This window comes from Balaenoptera acutorostrata, chromosome 8 (genome assembly GCF_949987535.1).
Source record: "Balaenoptera acutorostrata chromosome 8, mBalAcu1.1, whole genome shotgun sequence".
Lineage (NCBI taxonomy): Eukaryota > Metazoa > Chordata > Mammalia > Artiodactyla > Balaenopteridae > Balaenoptera > Balaenoptera acutorostrata.
Window position 1 is genome coordinate 83,953,403 of NC_080071.1, and position 24,056 is coordinate 83,977,458.

Sequence of the window (24,056 nt, forward strand, 5' to 3'; positions counted from 1 at the left end):
CACCTCACTACAAATAACTCAATTTCATTTCTTTTTATGGCTGAGTAATGTCCCACTGTATATATGTGCCACATCTTCTTTATCCATTCATCTGTCCATGGACACTTAGGTTGCTTCCATGTCCTGGCTATTGTAAATAGAGTTGCAATGAAGATTGTGGTACATGACTCTTTTTGAATTATGGTTTTCTCAGGGTATATGCCCAGTAGTGGGATTTCTGGGTCGTACGGTAGTTCTATCTTTACTTTTTTAAGGAACCTCCATACGGTTCTCCATAGTGGCTGTATCAATTTACATTCTCACCAACAGTGCAAGAGGGTTCCCTTTTCTCCACACCCTCTCCAGCATTTATTGTTTGTAGATTTTTGATGATGGCCATTCAAAGAATATTTTCTTATTCAAAAATTGAAAGTGGAACTGTAACACTTGTCTAAGGGATAAATCTACCTTCACACAATTACACTGTGACTATTTTTTTCTATGAGGCGCTTAAGCTCTTGGAGAAAAAATGATCAACCATTTGGCAACAAAAATTTATTGATTAGTTTGCAACATTAGGTACAACAAATATAATTTCATCACATGATTACAATTCAGTATTTGTGCTTTGTAGGATAAGTAAACATTCATTTGAGCACAACAAAAATCTACACACAGTATTCTGGGGTTGTGTAAAAAATAAACATAACCTTTTCCATTTAGTACCATGAAGAACTTTCAGTTTGAGATGGTGGATAAATGTTAAATTTTGACATTTGTTTAATGTGTCAAATTAAACATACAACCAAAATTTGGACTATTTTGAATAATAAATGCCTAAAGAGTCCTGGAAAGGATTCCTGGGGTGGGTGGTATGGAGGAAATAGAGCTTCCAATGAAGCTTTCTTGACAATTCAAGAAATGTCAATTTCTTGTCAATGTGGATGACACACAAGGCCAGCACTGATGGTGTGGGGTCTTGTTCACATTTAAAATTACTTCACAATCTTAAAAATAGTGTAAGAGCATAGTATCTCAGGTAATCTTTAATAAACACTTTCTTTGATCAAGAAAATAAAAACCAGTCTAGCTCATTCAGTTGAAGGGAAAGAAGACTTACTGGGGAGAAGTTAGATACCTTTATTTTTCAAAAGAGTAAATCCCTGTTTTTAAAATACTTAAATGTGATAATATTTTCTTTTTCTCAAATTAAATGCTAGTATCCTTAAATCAGGAAGTTTATGATCCTAACTGGTTATGTCAAATCCTGCATCCATCATTATAAATGTCATAAGACTAGCAAGTCTGCCATACGGGTACTTTTATAATGAAACCACAGAGCTCAAGACTCAATATACGACTTAAGACAATAATCTCTTCATATTTTATGAACCTCTAAGGCTAACTCAATATATTATTTAAGTAACAATCTCTTCATAATTTACAATAAAAATAAAATGAAAGTTTATATTTTATATAATTTAATATACAAGCAGATTTTATCTCAAAAGATGCTCTTTTGTAAGAAAGCTTCTTCCTTTTGGGTAAGAGTTCTGTAATCATTTTACTCATGTAATATATAGAAGGAAACAAAACAATCTTTGATCTTTCTCTCTCTCAGCTGAACACCAATAGTTTTCTGATTAGCTAGGAACCCAGATATTGTTGGGAGATGTGGAATATTTATCAGTGGGCTGTAGTGGATAAATGAAATCACCTGGTAGAGGACATTGATATACTCTTGTATTTCTGTTAATAACCATTGATAACGGTCTGAAACTGGAAAGCTTTTATATCAAAGTTTTGGAAATGTCTTGCCCATATCTTAAGTATTTACCTGGGCTGACAGACCCCTTAATCTGCTCAAAAAAGTAAAATAAACATTACAGCAGAGTTTATAAAATGATTTTGACCAGTGACTTTGTTTCCAGTTGATTCACATAATTGGAGACATTACATAACATTTTATATTATTAAAAATATGTAAGTGCAACTTTCCTGGAGTTTGGGCCTAGTTATAAGTTTTTCATTTGGGCCCATTAAAATTCTGTTTTTTCCAGCCATTCTAATACAAGCTCCTTTGAACTCACCCACCGGTTTGTATTGATCTGTACAGACTGATATTTTGCTTTTCCTCAGATTTATTCTATGTGCAGCAGACTTGAACAGCAGATTTTTTCATAGCTCTGCTAATGTGATGTGATGTTTTGAGAAAGTTTAGCGGAAACCACTGTAATCTAAGCTGGAATGAAGAAAAGGGGTACTTTAAAGGCATAGCTGCCTTATCCCAGTTCCAAGAGCCAGTCAAAGAGACTCGGGGTCCCATCCTTCTGTTCCTCATGCAGTTTGCAGTACTGAACAACTGCATGAAAGATATCTCCCACTTTCCAGGACTTCTGATGAACCAGCTGCATGACATCTAGAAACTAAAGTAAAGCACAGGGTTAGGCTCACATATCACAGAGGGTCCTCAAGTTATCTCGTTCAACCACTCTTCCAAAGCCAATGGCTCTCCAGGTTATTTTCTAATATCTCTAGTGACAGCAGACTATATTCTAGGACAGTCTATTTTCTTTTTAGACAGTTCAGATTATTAGCGAGTTCTTTCAACTGAACTGAAATGTTCCTCACAGCAGTTGCCATACTTCGATTTTGGGAGACTACATGGAACTCTTCTTTCAACAGTCTATCTTTTAGATATTTGAAGAGTTTCCTCAGATCTGCTTTTCTCTGGGTTGGACTCTCTCTAACAGGCCTGTATAGCATGGTTCCCAGTCCCTTCTATCTGTGTCACAAATAATTTCTCATTGGATGTATACATTTATGCCAAATAAATTGTGTTACACTTTTGGGTAGGGTTTTTACTGGTTCCTCATTCCATCTTGAAAATTTCCCTCCCTCTTCATCAAGTTTTGAGAGACACTGGCTTTCCATTGGAACAGGAAAAGGAAAGATTGAGGAAACATCCTAGATTCGTCACCTGGTTAATGGTATCAGCTTCAGTTGGCCACAACGTAGAAAGTTTATGACTACAGATGAATTGTGAGTTGGAGCACTGGAAGGTGGGAAAAGCATTATAGATGGTTCCCTTCATGAAACTGTGGGATGAAGCCCAGAATGAAGCCTTCTCAAACTCCTTAGTCAGATACGTATAAAGAAAAGTAATGATTATAAGAGCCAAAGCCTGCAGGAAGTATTTACTTTCATGCATGTAATCTCATTTAATTCTGTCAACAACCCTGTAAAGCAGGCATTTAAAGATGAAAAATTGTGGGTTTGTGGGATGAAAAGTTGGCAGTAGGATGCATGGTCTTCTAACACTCCAGCCCAAAGCTCCTTCTACTATTGCACCCTATGCATTTTGGTCGTAGGAGAATAAGCCATTGATATTTATTTGGAACACTGGGAGAAAGGATAAGCTGGGAATCTGGTATCGTTTAATGAGGAAGAAAACCCTATTTGTTAAAAAAGATGAGGGCTGTGGTTTAGTTACTATTTCTTCAATGTTTCCTTCTAGAATTTCTTTCCTCTGCTCATTTCGCATTTGTTCAGACTTTCAAGATCAGCCAGAAAATGGCATGCTAATTTTTTTCTGGTCTTTTCCTCCCCCCTCTTCAGTTTGAATTTGCTGATTCATCTCAATTGCCGAGAAGCTGTCTTACAGAGAGCTACTATGACATTATGTTTCTTCTCCCAGCTGTGATGACACCAACTACTGCACAGTTACAGAAATCAGTGCTTTATTGTACTCACTCGCCTTGTGTTGGCTGTATCAGAATAAAGCAATTTTCTAGGCTGGAGAATAAAATGCTTAACTTTTAATACATGGAAACATAAACATCATCTAAAAGATGATGTAAAAAGGGAGGCCAATGGGAAGCCGATGGCAACGGTATTACAGATAGTAAATCTCCCAGGAAAGGACATCATCTTAGCCACCTCTTTATATCTAGTGCTTGCACCTAATAGGGACTTAATAAATATTTGCAGAATGGCAAAAGGAATGAACAACCAAATGTGAGTCAAATGCATCAAATGCATTCAAAATGATCAAGAAGACTATTTGAAATATGGGGTGACATCCAGAATCATTGAAGATGAACCTTGTCTAACTATCCATTCTTGAGTTTTATATAATGTATTTGCACGTATATAGTTAAAAATTAGCATGCACATCTTGGGGCTTCTACCTCAATAATTTTCTACTGACAGGATGCTCCAAAAAAATGATTGGGGGGCCATGGATCTAAGCAAGGGCTGGGCAGAGCCTAGTCTGGTACAATGGTAGTGGGCAAGGAGGAGAGTCAAAGCTGCTCATGGGGCAGGTGTCTCATCACACTGTGCCTGGGAGTGGGCATGTATATTGTGGGGGTAAGGTGCCTAGGACCTTTCTTCATTGGTCACTGTAACAGCCATGGAAGGTTACTGCCAATCAGCTCCATCAGTCTCAGTGATAGAATTTCAGAGACTTTTAGTTGTCTGGTTTCCCTCATAATTCTGCCTAGCTTTCTGTCTGTTAGATCTGAAATTTTAGAGAGCTTAATCCTTTAGGTTAAGGCTTTGCTCAAAACACAAATACCCTCAGAAAGGGGAACATTACAGGTGGCTACTAGTAATTTACGGAGATGCGTTAAAAATAATTTTGTGAGCTGTTACTTGTTTCTTGGTGTGTATGAAAGATCCCAGGCATATTTTCTATTGGACAAAGTGGTAAAAACATAAGGTCTCAGGGAAAGGGGGGAGAAAGGCTAGGATGTCTTTGCATGATTTGGTTAATCGACTTTTCCAGCTCTTACTGGAAGTCTAGAAATCAGGTGCTCCTAGTGGAGAAGACTTGAACATCAAGGTTCTGAGGTCTCACTGAGAGAGGCTCATAATTCATTGACTTCAAGATTTCCCTCCAGGGTCATCAGTGGTCTTAGGCCAGACTCATCCCTTGAGGGTATTTGCTCTTCCTTAACATGTCTTATAAAGAAGCAGTCAATATAAAGTACACAGAAATATAAAATTAGCCTTAGCACTTTTCTTTTTTCTTTCTATACACACTGGTTCACTGGGCCACCATCATATTCCCAACTTTTATCTCTCAGGTATTGCTCTGAGAAAGAGTCAAAATTCTAGAGCCAATGCCAATATTGGTTAAACCTTTCCCAGAAGGCTGTCTGCTTCAGACCTTTCTGGAAGCCCAAGAGTAGCTACTTTCCATCTATTTGGGGCTTGGTGAAGCAGGGTCTCCCACTGTGGTGATGACCATAAGATGTTGTTGACTGGCCAAAGTTGTCAAAGTGCCCCATCACCTAGGCCACTCTGTCAGTAGTTTGTCGAATGGTCACACGCTAGAATCTGTCTCATGATTTCTAAATCCAGGCCAATATCCCAATAAAGCAACTTTAAAAAATGATCTGGCCCCACTAAATATAGCATGCTTTTAGGCCGTGATGACTTCATCTCAGACATCGAGACCTTGAACCATCTGTGGGGCTGATGAGCAGGGAAGGTCTTACACTTTCTTTTTTTCCTTCATTTAAAAAAAATTCTGGACAAAAATGAAGCTAAGATTGTGAAGAAACCAGAAAAGGACATTTCCACCTCATTACTACAGCCTTGAAAACTGCATTCTATTTAGCAGCTGGTTCTAGATCTTTCACTGTGTCTGTCCATGTTTTTGACTTGGGAATTTCATAATCAGCTTTAGTGTGTCAGAGATCTGAGTTTTTCTTTCCAATGCACTGACATATAAAAATCAAAAATTTTCATTTCCTGCTATTTCACAATCAATAATTATTAGGTTCCCTTCCTATGTATCATAGTTGGCATTTCCTTGAACAAATGTTTCGTCTTAGGTAACTAGAAGAATTTCTATCCTGTGATGGTATATCATTGGTAGACTCGTTTGAAGAAAAGTATCACATGGTAGATGCCGTGTATACTCTCAGGTGCATTTACTAAATTAGATTAATTGTTTACCAAATCGTATGGTGGAATCTATGGGAGTTGTTGCAAGTCGTATGGGTTTTTGAAAACATTCAACGTAGATTTCTGAAAGCAGATACCTTCTTTTGCTCCAAGGTGAATTCCATTTCATTAAGCACAAGTGAGCTAGTCTTTATATTGCTCCTGCAATTATGGCCTGTAGAGTCGTGATTCTCAGCCTTGGTTGTACCCTAGAACCCCCAGGGACCTCGAGAAAACTCCAAAGCCTGGGTTTCATCCCAAGAGGAGAGTCTGATTTAATTGGCTCACGCACTGGGGTCTAGAAAAGCTCCCCAGGTGATTCTAGCACACACTGAATTTGAGAACAATGACAAAATATTCAGTTCAAGGCAGACAATTTCTTATGTTCACAAATGAAAACCAATGTCTGTTATGGACTGAATGTTTGTGTCCCCCCCCCTTCCCCACTCCCATTCATATATTGAAGGCCTAAGACACAAATATGATGGCATTAAGAGGTGGCGCCTTTGGGAAATAATTAGATTTAGATAAGGTCATGGAGATGGGGCTCCCATGGTGGGATTTATGCTGTTATAAGAAGAGGAAGAGATGCCAGAGCTCTTTCTCTGCTACATGAGGACACAGAGAGGAGGAAGCCCGTTACCAGGAAATGCATCTGCTGGCACCTTGATCTCAGACTTCCTAGCCTTCAGAACTGTGAGAAATAAATATCTGCTGTTCAAGCCACTCTCCATGGTGTTTTGTTAGAGCAGCCTGAGCTGACTAAGACAGTATCTAATTCTTCCGTATTTTTCCTTCCTTTGTCATGTATTTTTTTCAAAACTGAGACTTAAAGTGTAGTATTTTGGGGAAAGTTAGGTTAACAGTAAATGCCATCAACATTTTCTCTCTCATTCTCTTCCCACTGCTTTGCGTGTGGAAAAGAATAAGAAATTAAAGGCGAGGCGACTCCTCTGCTGACTCCCACTTTCTTAGGAAGGTAAGTTTACATCTGTTTCCTCTTTGCACATTCTGTTCTATGCACTGCCTTCAAGAAAAGGAAATAATTCTCAAAATGAGCTTAAAGATGAGAAAGGCACCTGATGTATTGCGAGGCCAGTCATCAGCCCATTCTAGCTCACAGAAGCTCATTGAATTTAAACAGAAGTAAAAGAGCTAGAGAAAATAATACTTTGGCTTCAAAAAAGCAGAACAATTAGCTAATTGATATCTATTTTTAAAAACAATTGCTCTCATAATTCCCCCCATCCCTGCTTTGAATTAAGTGGATTAAATTTAATTGATGTCAAGGTCATTGTAAATTAAATTCACAAACTGTTTTAGATTTTCAGGTGTTGGAATGCTCAGCAATCTTTCCTCTGGAATTTAGCATACTTTATAGCCACCTCAAATTCTGCCACTCCTTCAAGGTATTTCTTATGGAAGGGAGTCTCAAATTTTGGATTTCATTAACATCACTGTACTTGAGCAAAGTTGTTAAAAATGCATATCTCTGGGCCCCACTCTTAGAAAGTGAGTTCCAAGAAGGGGTCTAGGAATATGAATTGTAAATAAGTGTCCCAGGTGATTCTGTGCATTTGGCTCATGGTCACAGGGTGAGAAGTACTGTTTCAGTGTGCTTCTCATTTTCCTTGTCCAGAATAAGCTCCCATCACTTTCACATTTGGTCTTTACAACCTGAGCCTCTTGGTTTATGTTCTCCCTACCTTGGGTCCTTCCTAGACTGGAATGTGAACTCCAAAAGGGTAGGATATTTTGTCTCTTTTGTTCCATGTGTCCCCAGAGTCTAGAACAGTGGCTGGCATGTTGTACATATTCGATAAACTTTTCATGAATGTTCCGAATGTACGACATTCAAGTGGACTTGGAATTTTAATGATTAGACAGAACACTAAAAGAGAAAGCTTGAAAAGGTGTCATTTATTGGAGAGGAGTGACAGTACATTGGGCACTCAGAATGTTTGGAATTTGCCCTTTGAATAGAAATAAGGCTGGAGGTAGTTAGAAGCTGACATTAGGTGCTCTTCAACTCCAAGGCCAAGTTCACAGGCAGTGGTGGGAAGGATGAGCTGCTTCAGCATTCATTCATGACATCCTCTGCCATTTTAGCTCATGCTTGAGACCACCATCAAGGGAGGTGTGTTGGCTAAATTAATTTATCCAAAAAATTCAGAATTTACACAAATAGGGACTCAGGGTATGTATCTGTGAATGGTGTTTCATACTCTAGTGACAGTGGGGGAATGTCTTTGCTGAACTTAACAGAGACATTTCTTTAATCTTCTCCAAGCCGATGAGGAGCTAATGAGACACTGCTGCTCTCAAGTGACACAGCCTCCTCGGTAGGAAGCCACAATCTCTCTTCCACACCACTTGAAAACGGCCACTTATCTTCCTGGCTTATTTAAAAACAATCAGAATGAGGTCTTCAAATGCGTTATCGATAAAAGAAAGGATGTCAAAATTTTGCATAAGGGTTTGCTTTATTTCACCAGTTAGGTCATAGAACTGGGCACAGGCAGTGCCCTTTTATGGAGAAGCCACTATGTGGAGAGAACCCTAACTGACTCGGAAAAAAACTGTTAGAAGATTCAGTCCATAAAATTACATTACTTGGAAATAACCTCCTTGAACTGATGCTAAATAGGAGTGAAACATCATTAATGTTTATCTTGATAACACTAGTGGAACATTTATATTCTCAGAAAAATAGCTATGAGCAAGGCAGGCATCCTCTTGGAGAACTGAAAATCAGTGGGGATAAATAAATATCGTGTCAAAGCATCATGTACATAATTAAGGTGTTAATGACATATTCCTTGTCCTTTCATCTAAGGGGAATTTATGAGACATATATTCACATAGAGTGTTACATTGTTTCTTCAAAATGGTGGATTGTATAAAAATCTACTCCATTAAGAGACCATCTGAAAATGCACCAGGTAATGCTTTTATTCAGGGAGAGGCTCGAGATAAATTTGGAAACCAAACTGCCTTTCATTTTTCCAGGAAACTGAGAATGTACTCTGGCTGAGAATGTTCTTGTTCTCCTCCCCATGGCAGGGGGTCTTGGGATTGTGTATGGCAGGAGGGAGGGGTCAAAAGTGAAGTGCTCTTTCACTGCATCCTTTGCACTAGGCAGGCTGGGTGGTAAGGTGGAAGGAGAATTTATTAAATAGCAAACCACTCATCACCTTGCAAATAAAGGTATGCCAAGCATAGGATCGTATCTAGATTCAGAGAGTGTAGAACTGTAGGCAGTTCTAGGCCTGAAGAGAAATATGAATTACTGGCTGGAGAGAGAGGCTGAAATGAAAGAGGGCATGGAAAATAAACTAGGTCTCCTTCTCGATTTTTTCAGTAGCCAATCCCATTGGCTGGGGATGCAGACATAGATACGCTGTTCTAATTACCATGTACCTGAGCAAAAGGGTAGAGGACCTTTAATTTCAGGCTGTTGGATTCTGGCAGTGAGGGTTAAAATGCAGTTACACATTTAAAAAAGTCTAGATTGTAACTGAGAGGCAATCTACCTTGAGAGAGACACACTACTGACAGGTATCTGTGGAGAAAGTGGGGTTCTACCACTAGGCTCAAATATCACTATCTGAGGACTCTCTCATGGACTAGCCTCTGAGTACTGAGTTGCTCATCAGTAAAAAAGGGACAATAATATCCATTCTGCTCTTTTCACAGCGTTGTTGAGAAACAAGTATAATGAGTATGTGGAAGTGACTATAAGACATTAAAAAATGCACAGTGGCAGTGATAGACAGTATCCTAAAGCAGCTTCCAAGATTTTCTGCCCTAATCCTCAGTACCATGAACAGGATGAGATAATTATGCCCTTATTATGTTATCTTAAATGGCAAAAGGGATTCTTCAGTTAATTTTGAGTCAATCAAAAGGGAGGCTATCTGGTGAACCTAATCTAATCCAATGAACCCATTAAAAGCAGAGTTTTCTCTGGCTAGTGGCAGAAGAAGTAAGAGAGACTGACAGCATGAGAGCATGAAGGGACTGTGTGACAAGAAATTGGGCAGCTTCTAGAAGCTGAGAGTGGACCTCAGCCAATAGTCAGCAAGGAAATGGGGACTTCAGTCCTACAACCACAAGGAACTCAGTTAAGACAACAACCCTAACAAGCTCGGAAGCTCATTTCTCTCTACAGTTTCCAGATAAGTGTCCAGCCAGGCTGACATGTTGATTTCTGCCTTGTAAGTCCCTCAGTAGAGAGCATGGAATTCACCCAAACTTCTGACAACAGAGCTGGGTATTGTTGTTTTAAGTTAGTAAATTTGTGACAGTTTGTTACACAGAAATAGAAAACCAATATAGCAACATTATTATTAATTTGAATTTTTAAAAAAACATAATTTTAAATTATGGAAAATTGAGCTTGAAGACATTGGTAGATGGATTCTTGCTTTAATCTTAATAACTGAGATTCTACAACAGTAAGTGGTTGGTCTTAGAGAAAGGGAGTTAGAGCGAGAGTTGCTATTAATTTAGATGTTGGCTAGGGATCTATTTCTTAGCTTTATATTTCTAGGTGGAGAATAATAATGAGAAAGCCCATCCAATGCAAATCTGTCCCGTAGGGAATTAAAAATGCCTTCTCTTTGACGCCATGCCATAGTTTAATTATCAGGGTGGCCTCACATTGCTGACTATTGGCTGAGGTCCACTCTCAGCTTCCAGAAGCTGCCCAATTTCTTGTCATGTGGTCCCTTCATGCTCTCATGCTGTCAGTCTCTCTTACTTCTGCCACTAGCCAGAGAAAACTCTCTGCTTTTAATGGGTTCATTCGATTAGATTAGGTTCACCAGATAGCCTCCCTTTTGATTGACTTAAAATTAACTGAAGAATCCCTTTTGCCTTTCCTTCTCTACTTTTTATTTAAATGAATGCTATGAAGAGGTTGGTTCCAGAGTGAGGAAACACACACAAAAATAAGACTCTTAGAAAAATATCCCGTCTCCTCAATTTACTTTCTCATCATCACCAACTAGCTAAGGCAAACTGACGGTCAAAGAATTATCATGATTATATTTATGCAAGTGGAAGGTTTCAAAGTTCTAATCACAATTTTAAGGTGAAAAGTCAAGGAAAAAATTTAAATGGGTTAACTGGGCATTTACTGAGTTTTAAGCAGGGATAAAACACAAAGCCTTATGATATACAAACAGGGAACACGGTACCTTTTCGATTCTGTTTTCTTGAGATTTCTTAAAGTAGATAGTAGGGATTCCAAGTTCAGAGGCAGCTATCCACTGCAGAGTGGCTCGAAGCTCAGTGTCAGGACATTCTGGCTCCAGGTCAAAGTTGATCACCAGCAGGCTCCCCTGGCTGCTGGCCGTTCCCACTGGCATTCCAGAGGCACGTTCTGAATACAGACACAACTGCCTTACTACACTTTCCATACGAAGATCACAGGCAAATTGTGTCTCAAAATTATGGGAATGTGGCTTACCCTCTGTGTTTTCTGACTGTCCTTTAAGAATCTCGTTTTCTTCTACTAATTCACTTTGGGAGAAAACAACAATATATGGTTGGTAATGTTTAGGAAGAGCAAGCTGTAAATGTTAGATGAGGTGATGGGTCTTACTGATCTGAAAGCTTCTGAAGTTTCATATATTTATTGTTTTTGTGGAATAAACTAAACAAATACTAGGGAAATACCAACGTGGCTATTACATAGGACTACTGGGTCTGCAATGAATAACACCACCCCTAAAATAAAGGCTAGATAAACTGCATGGTTTTAGTTGGGATAATTGGTGTGGGAGACTCTGAGAGATGCAATCTTTTCTTCTTCTCAATCTCCCTTCCATAAACCTTCACAGGTTTGAACAGTCAAGGAAGAATTGTGTAGGTAACTAGATCAGATTTGAGGACTTATCCTTCTTCTGTATTTGCTTGTCATTTACAGGACCATATATTTCCATCTTGAGACAATGATATTTTTCTATACTATGATAGCAACATAAACTTGCATTTTCATTTAGGAAAATATTTTTCTACCTATACTTCGTTCTTTTACCTGAAATAAGGGAAAAGACAATCACAAACTTTAGAACTTAAGAAGGGTGACAAAATATCTCAATTAGTTGAAAATTTTCTTTTTCTTTCTTTCTACTGGGGAGATGTAGTAGGCTGGGGGTGGTTTAGAACTAGATACTCATAATGGAAGTGAGGATTTCGTTAAATATAGTCCTGTTCAACATCTGAAGCGCTTTCACATAGTGAGTACTTATTAGGGAGACTTGTAAATAGTGAGTGGGAGGACTCAGTTAATGCTTTTAAAATAAGAGTATATGACCCAACAGCTGAAAGGAAGTGACCATCTTGGGAAGCCCATGGTTGTTCTGTATTTTTGTCTTGTCTAGAAATTAAACTGCAGGTGCTCTTAAAAATGTGTCTCTATGCGAGAGGATTCTCCCTTATATTCTCTGTTATTGCTGAGATCTAGCTAATTCCATTGTATTCCTGATGTCGAGAGAAAGTGTAATTGTTCTTTCATGAACACCTAATTATTTGTAGAAGAATGGCCAATTTCCCAAGGGTCTAGATCTTCTGCTAGATCTCTATCCAAGAGACATAAGTGAAATGACATATGGTAGATACAATTTCTACTACTATGGAGCTGCAGGACGCTGATATGGGTAGAGGGGGTCTTGGTTTTCTCTATCTGTAGTCTGTGGGGTCCTAGGCTCATACTGGGGAGAAAGATGGACAAAACACCTAAACAAATATTTCCTGTAGGAGAAAAATAAATTTACCCTAAAGTGTTTTTGTTTGTTTTGCCTCCTTTAAAAAACAAAACAAACCCAAGATAATGTTTATGTTCATCTCTACCTGTGAATGATGGCTGTGTGGAACAATAAAGAATGCACTGCAACCTTTAATCACTGAGAAATATTCCCGCAGGCAGGAAACCTGATTAAATAGTGAAATAAAAATGATTTAGCTATAGATAATAATTGAAAAAAATAGATCAGATCAGGGAGCAACTTTAGTCCTATACTTCATTTTCATTTTTCTGAAATTTCAGAAATCTCCAAATAATAAGTCATAATGGTCAAAAAGAGGTTTCAATTCATTTAATTTTCCAGGACAATCACAAACTCTAGATATAGTCCTGGCCTCATGTTGCCCTCGCTTTGTGCACCATATTTTATGACACACATATTGTACTTTTTTCCCTTGGTCTTTCAGAAGGCCCTCATATTGTGGGGAGCAGATATAAAAATGACACCTTCCACCGTGGTGCCACTTGGTATTAGACTCATTAGTGGCAATAATCCCAGGTGTCTACAGGTAAAGGAAAAGCCATTCACACTATATTCTACGGAACAATAGTCTTTGCTGGTTGGCATAGTACAATTTAAATGGATTTTTGTTTCTCTGTGTCCAACTAGGTAAAATGACATATATGTCTGATTATATGGATAAGCTTTAGCTTATCAGGTTGGTCGGGAACAACCTGAATGATCAAAATGGATTGCCAGATGGAATCGGAGTAGTGGTCTCACAATCACTGCATCTCAGTGGCTACTTACTTAATCATGGGAGAAGATGGCATGCTTTCCTGATAAATGTCCAGGTCCATAATGCCAAGACTGCTAGTGGCACTACTGTTGCCATTGCTGACAAAGCAAAAGTTTACATATTAATGCCAGTCTCCACCACCTGGCCACACTGCTGACACTGATGTTCTACCGTTCTAAGAGGTTCTTCCTTTGGTCCCCAGAAGAATACTGCTTAGTGTCTAGGACTCCTAAATTGATGTTTATTTCGGACCAAATCAGGGGAAAACACAACAAAAGACATTTTTGGCTCAAGCCAATTGTCATCATCATCATCATCAATGTTTCGTAATTTCTGCAGTGGTCATACCTGGTGGATCACACCTAGTGGGTGACAATCAGCATGACTCCTTTCTTCCCCATCCTAGTGACAGTAAGGATGTTTATCCATCAGCAAGAGACTCCTTGGGTATACCTCCAGAGACTAAGATACTTCTGAGAATGCTGGCTGAGGGGGAAGATACGGGAATGCTTATCTGCCTGCTTCTTGGCTTTTGACAGAAACCAGCGATGCATGTTCTCTTTTCCCTTTGCCATTCAGGGGATTTTTGTCAGGGATATTCCATAGGATATGCACTTGTCTCATTTTTTTCCTGAGGGACTACAGAATTTACAAGTACAAAGTTGGGCAATGCCAAAGTTTTATAACTCCTTTATCTTAAAATCTTTGAGAAGGAACAACACTTGATACTTTGTGTGTTGTAGAGAAGGAGGGATCACATATTGCAACATTTTTGTAGGATGCACAATCAACATACGGTCTAGTTACTAGCCTGGAATTTGTTTACTGAAACACAGAAGAGTTGAGCCCATTTTTAGGTTCTGTCTGTACTTGCAAAATAGAATGCATCCAATTTCACCAAACTCACTATATTTCCTCATACCTTGTCTATTTTCCAGTGACGTCTCTTCCAAGTAAGGTTTTCAAAGGGTGAGTGCTGGGGTATCGTGTAATGGGACAGTCTTCCCTCAGGAGTTCCATGAATAAGCAACTAAATCCCCTCATTTCAAATTCCTGTCTTGGTTTTCGTGTGGGGTACTGAATGTATTCACTGATTGAAATCTGATGACTCAAACATTGCTCTGGAGGTACTTAACTGTATAAACTTATGCTAAGTCCAGAGATTCAAATTCTCTTTGCTTTTTATCTCTATAGGATAACATTTCCCACCAGTTTTTGAAATTTTAGATAAATCATTTAACATGGTGAAATTTTCCTAAGTCTAAACAGACTGAACCGTCAGAAGTAAAATTTTCAAGGAGCCATACGGCCAGATGCATCGGAAGCCCATTTTCCAATTGGCCTTTCTGGAAAGTCTGTGGACTTTTTGGCCCATATCCAATAAGATTTTGGGTAGAAACGTGAAGATTCTTTTCATTCTCACTTCACAAAGGACTAGTTTTTAGTTTATGTCTCCTGATTGGCTCAGGTCCTCCCAAATCTGACCTCTCTTTAGCAGCTCTCTAGCTTTTCTAGAGCAACAATACAGAGGGCAGGCAGAGAAAGGGGAGGAACAGTCTGGCCAAACAACACAACACAGTGTGGAAATGCCTCATGTAAACCCAGCCTGTCTTGCATCTGAAATACAAATGAACCAGAGAGAAAGTATCAAACACACCAGGTGTAATAGCTGCTCTTATTTAAAAATTCACAGTTGTCATCATCGAATGCACTAGCTGGAGCTTGCAGAGAAGGGAACACAGATGACTCTCAACCTTGGCCAAGCTAATTGAAACCATAACTGGATATTAAGATAGCTCTCAGCACAAATTATGACGGGCAGTCTTTCCTTTTTGCGCTATTAGGGACCCTTGGCAGAGAATGACTAAAATGCATTTCTGGAATCTGTGTTGAGACCTGTTGCCCTGGTAAGTCATTTAAAGAGCAGGTACCTCATGGATCGCTCGCTGAGCTGCAGGAAGCTGCTGGTGTCATCTGGGTTGTCTTCCTCATTGGCGAGCTGGGACCAGCTGTCTGTGCTCTCTCCACTGCTGCCAGGAGGGTTGGAGAACTCATCGGGGGCTCTGCCTTCTGTTGAGACTTCAGCCTCTGGTACATCTCTGGCATCAAGGCTGTCACTGTAGATGGTAAGATATTACTAAGAGTGCAGGCACAAGACTGACCTTTTCAGGGGAAAAGGTCAAAGTCAGAAGGGCAAAGATGGATAGCTGTTCAGTGGCTGATGAAATTGTTTGCATAATTTAAAAAATCAACTTGGAATTAATGAATACTTTCAATGAAAGCATTCTAGGGATTTTAAACATATAAAAGAAATCGGTAATCTATAAAATGGTTGAACGTGCAACATGCGTTGATCAGTACACTGCATGCTCTGTTGAGCATGGATCTCCGCCATAGTGAGCGGGATGTCCTAGGACATAGATGGAATCTTTCTTTTAGGCTAATCCTCTGCTGATGCCCTAGGTCCCATTTTGCCTTTTCAGGATTACTCTCTACCAGCTTTCTTATTTCTTCATTTGATCTCTTTCTACTGACTTCCTCCATTCATTTAAAAAACATGTTGAAGCAACCCGGCCTGCATACATAAGAATTATTGAAGGGCAGTGGTGTTTAAAATAAAGATACCCAGAGCATCCTTCCCCTGAGATTACGATTCAGGGCTTCTGCAGGAAGGCCCAGAAACCTGCATTTTAAACAACCACCCCTGGTGATTCTAATGCAAGTTGTATGTGGACCATGCTGGGAGAACAACACCCAGCCCACTTCTAGTGGTTTACCAAACCATTTTGCCTATAAATGCCTCTATACATATTTTGCACTTGCAGCCACCTTTTTTTTTTTTTTTACCCCATCCTCTCCCTCTAAAACCGCTGATTTATATCAGCATCACTTTTCTGGATGAGCACCTTTTTATATCAAGCATTTAACCCTTGATCTGGCAAGCTTTTTTCTTCGAAAACTTTCTTCGTTGGCTTCCCATGAATTTCCGCCTTTCTGGACACTCCATGCCTGGAACCTGGTTCTCTCTTTGTCCTTTAGACATAGTATAGCCAGTTCTGATTGATTCACTACCCTCCTTTCCAGTCTGTCCCTAAGCAGTCTCATCTATTCTGCCTGTGAAAATAGCTTCCAAATCTGAGCTCCAGGCAGGGTCCCTCTTCCTGATTCTGGGGCTCTTTTCCTCATTTGGTCTTCTGAACATCTCCAATCTGTCTCACAAACATCTCAGAATCAATCTACATAAAACAAATTCTAATTGCCCTTCCATCCTTTTCCTGTATTTCTTATTTCATTGACTTTTCTGAGTGTCTGGGCTTAAAATCTTGCAGAAAATTTCTGATTTCTCCTTGACCTTTACATTCAATCATTTGTTATGTTTTTCAGTTCCATCTCTAAAGTATCTCTCACATACTTATCTCTGTCTCTGTGCTCGGGTAGTTATGTTAATTTAGGTCTTCCTAAATCTCTAGAATTTAGATTTGGAAGGAACCTCACAGATTTCCTGTAGATTAGGATGCCAAAGCCCAGTGAGGTGGAATGATTTACCTGAAGTTACAACAAGAGTTGGTACCAGACATCGGATCTCAAGTTTTGAGACTCCTGGGCACTGAACCTTGACTTCTTGCCTGGACTATATTGTGTCGGCCTCCTAATAGTTCAGCCACGACTATTCTTCCTCTTTCAAAACCGTCTTCATACATATGCCAGGTTAATGTTAATTAACATTCTCAAGGCATATCTTTGGTCTTTCTTGTCAAAAACCTTCAAGAACTTCCTAAAGCTAAAGTCTTTCCTTCATGGTCTTCCCTTGCCTCTCCAGTTTTATCTGTCTGACTCTAGTTCATTACTGAGCAAAACCAGACTCTCTGCTGCTCCTCAGATATGCCATAAATTTACTGCCTCTTGATCTTTGCCCCGTTGCTTCCTCTGACCAAATGCTGGAGACCAGGGTGCTTTGAGCACTGTTTCTGCAGTCCAGAGCTGTAGCTTCCACTTCTACCATGTGTCGTCTGTTCAACTTGGACAAGTTAATAAAACTTTCCAAGAAAAATAAGAACACTAACCTCATAATGGTTTTTGGAAGAAATAAGCTAGAAAATAAAATCATTTAATGCATCTATCTTAGTGCTTGCTATGTAAGTATATATTATTCTTTATTAGTAAATTATATAATTCATTAAGAATCATTAGTCTAATAACATTCTTTCCTGATCCTTTTTTCTTACCATTCCTTAGCCAAGATGCTCTCACCTCCCCGAAGTCGTCCTTAATCTCCCTCCCTAGGGCCATCTCTCTCTTGAATGATCAAAGCAATTTGTCTGTTTTTCTTTCTTTTTGGTAGCACTTAATGCTTCCTAGTTTGCAGTCTAGTGTATATACCATACATTATTAAGAGCTTTTATACTTTTTTATGTATTTGGAGTAGAGCTGTGAACACATTAAATATTTTTTAGATGAATATGTTATTGTTAAAATTGCCTAGCTTAATAAGTAGAACCATATTCAAATTTAGATAGCCCTACCTATTAAGTCTTATGTGGAAAGATCTGAGAAAGATCTTTCTTGCAAGCTAACGGCATTCTGAATAACTACGGTATTGAGGTGTGGCAGTTTCTATCACACTCTACTGCTAACACTTGGTTAAAGCAGGTTTTTAATAAGCTCGACTTTCCATTTGTTTGCCTGGCACAGTGACACACACACACACACACACACACACACACACACAAAGTGCTCTGGGTTAGAGATCAGACCATTTCTTTTCTCACAGAGCAGCTTGCATTCATTCTCTGTGCCCCAATTCCCTACTGCACACTGCACCTGTAGTGAGGTTTGCACCACAGGAGAGGAACCTCAAAATTATCATGCCTGGACACATCTGCCTCTCTTTTTCTCCAGGGAGAGAAGGGAGAGAGAGAGAGAGACGATGGAGGAGAGAGCATTTTGCTCTAGATTATAAACGCATTCAAATCTTTTCTGCGGAGAGGAGGAGATGTCACTACCCTGGAACTTAATTAAATAGCTCCAGGGAAATGAATCACTGTATCTCTTTAGAAGTCTCTATCTTCAGGGTTAGTATTTGATCAACCTTCAGTCCAGGTGCCAGTGCTCTTTGCTCAGGAAGCCAAATGTACAGAAATGTGAACAGATTCATGGAAACTTTTCCCCATAGGCTCATCAAAAACAAATAGCATAAAAAAGAAACAAACAAAAAACAAAAAAACAAAAAAAACTAATAGCATAAAAAAAAGGACATTAATGTTTGCAAACAAAAAGCAAGAGTGTATTTCTCAGTTGACGATGAAAAATATGGTAAGTCGGTGAGTGGAGACTGGAATGCTTTTCTTGGCCCTTGTGCACTGGCTGTAGAGAGTAATGGCAGCTGCCGGTCCGCACTGAGAGCTGTCCTCAGGTTGGGAATTGCCTTGCCAGGGTTATACCCTCTCCCAGTGAGCACCCCAATGACCAGCTGACACAGAGATACAAAAACCCACCCTTGCCTCAATTTGCACTAAACATGACAGACCATCCCAGCTTCAGGGTTTCCTATAGGATGCGCTGTGCCCTCAGGTGCAAACATATTTGGGGGGGACCATCTCCCTCTGTCCACTCTTGTCTTTCCTTCTTCCTTACCCATGTATGTACACTTTTCTCTGGCGAGCACTCCTTCACAAATTATATATATTTGCCTGAACTCTCCTTCTCGAGGTCTGTTCCCAAGAAATACAACTTAAGACACTTGATCACTTTTATGCAAAACACTTGATTGGTTACAGAAAGATCTACATAATTTTCCTCAATCTTAGAATTAGTACTGTTATCCTTTCTCCAAAATGGTTGTACTTTTTACAATATTTGTTAAAATGAGTTCTAGTATAGAGTGTAGAGTTTCAAATGCATAATTTTTGGGGTGTGATTAAATATCCCCCTGATATGTGAATGAATTACATAGGTAATATCACACCAAATCTTGTCCCTAAGATTCCTTCTCAAAGCATCTGTACAGGTGCGGTTTTGACGTGTGGCTGTTTGTAGTGTGATCTGTTGCTAACATTTGGTGAAAAGAGATCTTTAATAAGCTTGATTTTTCTTTCCAAAATGTTGAGATTTTTCTAAATTGAGCAGGTAGAAAGGGGAAGAATGGATGTAGCCAAAGGAACATTCACTGAATTTAACTAAATTCAAATGAAAGATAAGTTAGTTCACTGATGACAAATAGAAACAATATACATATTCCCCAAAGTGGAAATGAGGCAAGTACTCAGCACAAAGGGGAGGGCTCCTAAACCATTTGTTTACTTGGTTAAAAAATAGTTTCCTGGACTAATTCCTTACTGAATTAGGACCTTATGTTATTAAAAAAATTCATTATAGGGTATTTCTTACTAAATCAGAAGTTAAATCTCAGTGATTGACATTAAACATCCAGCTTAAAAACGAATCTGTCAGTATATTATATTTTATCTCAATTTCCCACTCTATTTACAGTAAATCTCATATCCCATGTCACATAACTAGGGATTCAGAATGAATAGTGATTATATCTAAAACACTAGTTTCCATTTTCTTTTGAGAGAAATTTATAGGTTTGTTCATCTTTCCCAGACTGAACCAGGAGGAAACAGAAAATATAAACAGACCAATCACAAGCACTGAATTTGAGACTGTGATTAAAAATCTTCTAACAAACAAAAGCCCAGGACCAGATGGCTTCACAGGCGAATTCTATCAAACATTTAGAGAAGAGCTAACACCTATCCTTCTCAAATTCTTCCAAAATATAGCAGAGGGAGGAACACTCCCAAACTCATTCTACGAGGCCACCATCACCCTGAATCCAAAACCAGACAAAGATGTCACAAAGAAAGAAAACTACAGGCCAATATCACTGATGAACATAGATGAAAAAATCCTCACCAAAATCCTAGCAAACAGAATCCAACAGCACATTAAAAGGATCATACACCATGATCAAGTGAGGTTTATCCCAGGAATGCAAGGATTCTTCAATATACGAATATCAATCAATGTGATAAACCATATTAACAAACTGAAGTATAAAAACCATATGATCATCTCAATAGATGCAGAAAAGCTTTCCACAAAATTCAACACCCATTTATGATAAAAACCCTCCAGAAAGCAGGCATAGAGGGAACTTACCTCAACATAATAAAGGCCATATATGAAAAACCCACAGCCAACATCGTTTTCAGTGGTGAAAAACTGAAACCACTTCCACTAAGATCAGGAACAAGACAAAGTTGTCCACTCTCACCACTATTATTCAACATAGTTTTGGAAGTTTTAGCCACAGCAATCAGAGAAGAAAAAGAAATAAAAGGAATCCAAATCGGAAAAGAAGAGGTAAAGCTGTCCCTATTTGCAGATGACATGATACTATACATAGAGAATCCTAAAGATGCTACCAGAAAACTACCAGAGCTAATCAATGAACTTGGTAAAGCAGCAGGATACAAAATTAATGCACAGAAATGCACAGAAAAATCTGAAAGAGAAATTAAAGAAACACTCCCATTTACCATTGTAACAGAAAGAATAAAATACCTAGGAATAAACCTACCTAAGGAGACAGAAGACCTGTATGCAGAAAACTATAAGACACTGATGAAAGAAATTAAAGCTGATACAAACAGATGGAGAGATATACCATGTTGTTGGATTGGAAGAATCAATATTGTGAAAATGACTATAATACCCAAAGCAATCAACAGATACAATGCAATCCCTATCAAACTACCAATGGCATTTTTCACAGAACTAGAACAAAAAATTTCACAATTTGTATGGAAACACAAAAGACCCCGAATAGCCAAAGCAATCTTGAGAAAGAAAAATGGAGCTGGAGGAATCAGGCTCCCTGACTTCAGACTATACTACAAAGCTGCAGTAATCAAGACAGTAGAGTGCTGGCACAAAAACAGAAATATAGATCAATGGAACAGGATAGAAAGCCCAGAGGTAAACCCACGCACATATGGTCACCTTACTGTTGATAAAGGAGGCAAGAATATACAATGGAGAAAAGACAACCTCTTCAATAAGTGGTGCTGGGAAAATTGGACCGCTACATGTAAAAGAATGAAATTAGAACACTCCCTAACACTATACACAAAAATAAACTCAAAATGGATTAAAGACCTAAATGTAAGGCCAGACACTATCAAACTCTTAGAGGAAAACATAGGCAGAACACTCCATGACATAAATCACAGCAAGATCCTTTTGACCCACCTCCTAGAACAATGGATTTTATTGTCTTTCTTTAAAGACTATTGGACTCATTCTAGGTTAAATTAGCTTCAGTTCAGCCTGATTTTTCAATGCTTCTCTTCAAGTTTTGTTAGGGCAAGTTTAGATCAGTTTTTATTTTTCAGGGATAGTTTAGCCCTAATTCTATCGTATGATTTCTTTCAGGGTCTCTGCTAAATCCTGCATATGTTTAACATGGTTTCTCCACTGTGGCTGGTTGGAACTAAACTTTTCCTAGTCCTGTGTGAGCGTGTGGCATTGTTTAGCTTACAGCTTTCTAGCTTCATGGGGTTTCACCTAACATGCATGGCTTAGGGTTCAGTAACAGACTCGAGGGGATCCCTCTACAGACTTCTGGAGTTCTTTCTCTGAGAGTGCCCTCCAATCTCTGAAGTTTCAACTGAGTAACCATTGAGTTCTGCTCAAATTTGTCCTCTTTGTACTTCTGTCTGAAAAGGGAATCCAGGCAGAAAGTTGGACTATTATAAAGCTCACCATGTTTGTTTTCCTTATCTCAGAATGCTGCTTGTTGTGAAATGTCTGACAACAGTTGTTTCATATATTTTGTCCACTTTTCTAGTTATTTACAGAGGGAGAACAAGTTCAGCTTCAGTTACTCCATCATGGGTGGAAACAGTAGTCCTTTCACATTTATCTTTTATAGTTTTCTCTGCAGATATGCCATTCAAGTTTTGATTCCAATAATCTAATTTTAAATAATTATGTTTATATCTAGCAATGTTTAATTTCAATGATTATACTTATCTCTTGTAGTAATTAACTGACTTTTAACTCTACCTCATTCTATTTTGATTGCAGTTTTTCCCACTCCTGTTTTGTATACCTTAATTTTTCAAATATTTAAAATATGTTATATTCTGTATCTGATCATCCCCACATCTGCAATCTTTGCTAGCGATAATTTTACTTTGATATTTGTGAGTCTTGCTTATAGTGCCTTGATTCCTGTGTATCTTGAAATTTGAAGTTCTGAGCCCATATTTGATAGGCATTATCTATCGAAATCCTTTGAGACTTGGGATTAAATATCAAGAGATTTATTTTTGCCTCTGCTAAGGTCTCACAGTGTTGTTAACCTAAGATTGCTTTAAGGTAATTTACCAGTTTGTGGTTTCCTACATCACACAGATGGTGCAAATTAGAACCCCAAACATGCATTAAGGCAAGCTGTGTTTATAAATTCTCAGGGGAATTTCTCTTCTACTCTGAGCTCTACTCACAAAGATATGTTTTCTTATCATGTCCTTTTTCTGGTGGGTGGACTAGTTTCTAGCTAGAACACCATAATGCTAGAGACACAAGTACTTCAATTCAATTCTTCATTTCGCCGGCACCCTTTCTCTCTTCCTTTAGGTCTCGTCTCAAATGCCAACATCCTATCTTAAGTGGCCACTTCCCCCAAAAGGTAACTCTCTACCACATTACTCTTTTTATTCTCCTCTCATCACACTCTACATCACACACGTTTTCCAAAGGGTTTTTCCATGCATCTTGTCTGTCTCTCGCACTGGTGTGTAGGAGCTGTGGAAACAGACACTAAATCTCTATTTTCTTCTGTGCTTGCAGACCCAAGGGCAGTGTGTATCACAGGTGAGCGTGCAAATATTTGTTGGATGAATAATTATTTTTCTTGAAGCAAATATAAATGAATACACAGCACAAAATATATTTCTAAAAAAATTATGTTAAGTCAGTGAGTACAACATGTGAATGCTCAAAATTCTCAGTTTGGTGTTTATACCTTGTGGTCTCAAATTATCAAAAAGTTAGGTAATTGCTTTTCAAAAATCTCAGAGAAGGTGGCTGAGTTAAGAACGCATCGCTGCTCACCAGTAGGATAATATTTTCCCCCAAATCAAGAACTGGGTTATCCTAAGTCACCCTTAAGCTCTGTATAATTGATATAATTTGGTACCTGGACAAATGTGCTAGCCTAAAATACAATAGGTATTTCCATTTGGGCCTGCCATGATTAATTCTGAATTCTGTTTCAAATAACAAAAACCTAAAAAAGTAAGAATGTGATTTTTATTTCATCATGTTGACATTTTATGAAGTTTTTAGTAAGAATTATGAAAATGTCCCTCAGAGAATAGCCTAAAAATATCTTCAGGACATGACACCTCCCCACTTCCAAACAATCAAGAGTGCCTGTATCATTTCCCTCCCTCTTGTGTATAAGCGGGTAGGAAGTCTTTCACAGGACATTGAGTTCCATGTTTAGCTATTTTGACATGTCAGATCCCCTGATAACAACTCTGAGATTAGAAAATGTG

At 38.6% G+C, this 24,056-nt stretch overlaps 1 protein-coding gene across 2 annotated transcripts in view; it reads right to left on the reverse strand.

The window, feature by feature from the left end:
- Nucleotides 1-529: 529 nt before the first annotated feature.
- SPHKAP (SPHK1 interactor, AKAP domain containing) overlaps nucleotides 530-24,056 on the reverse strand; it is a 152,098-nt gene continuing 128,571 nt past the window's right edge. Inside the window, exons 8-12 of one of the 2 annotated variants that reach the window (XM_007166704.3) lie at nucleotides 15,417-15,602; nucleotides 13,497-13,583; nucleotides 11,408-11,460; nucleotides 11,136-11,320; nucleotides 530-2,405 (exon numbers count right to left, since the gene is read on the reverse strand). In XM_007166704.3, the coding sequence (XP_007166766.1) occupies nucleotides 2,262-2,405; nucleotides 11,136-11,320; nucleotides 11,408-11,460; nucleotides 13,497-13,583; nucleotides 15,417-15,602 (655 nt within the window). In that variant the 3' untranslated portion in view covers nucleotides 530-2,261. The remainder of the gene's footprint in view (nucleotides 2,406-11,135; nucleotides 11,321-11,407; nucleotides 11,461-13,496; nucleotides 13,584-15,416; nucleotides 15,603-24,056) is intronic. The other variant, XM_007166705.3, reaches the window with a different exon arrangement.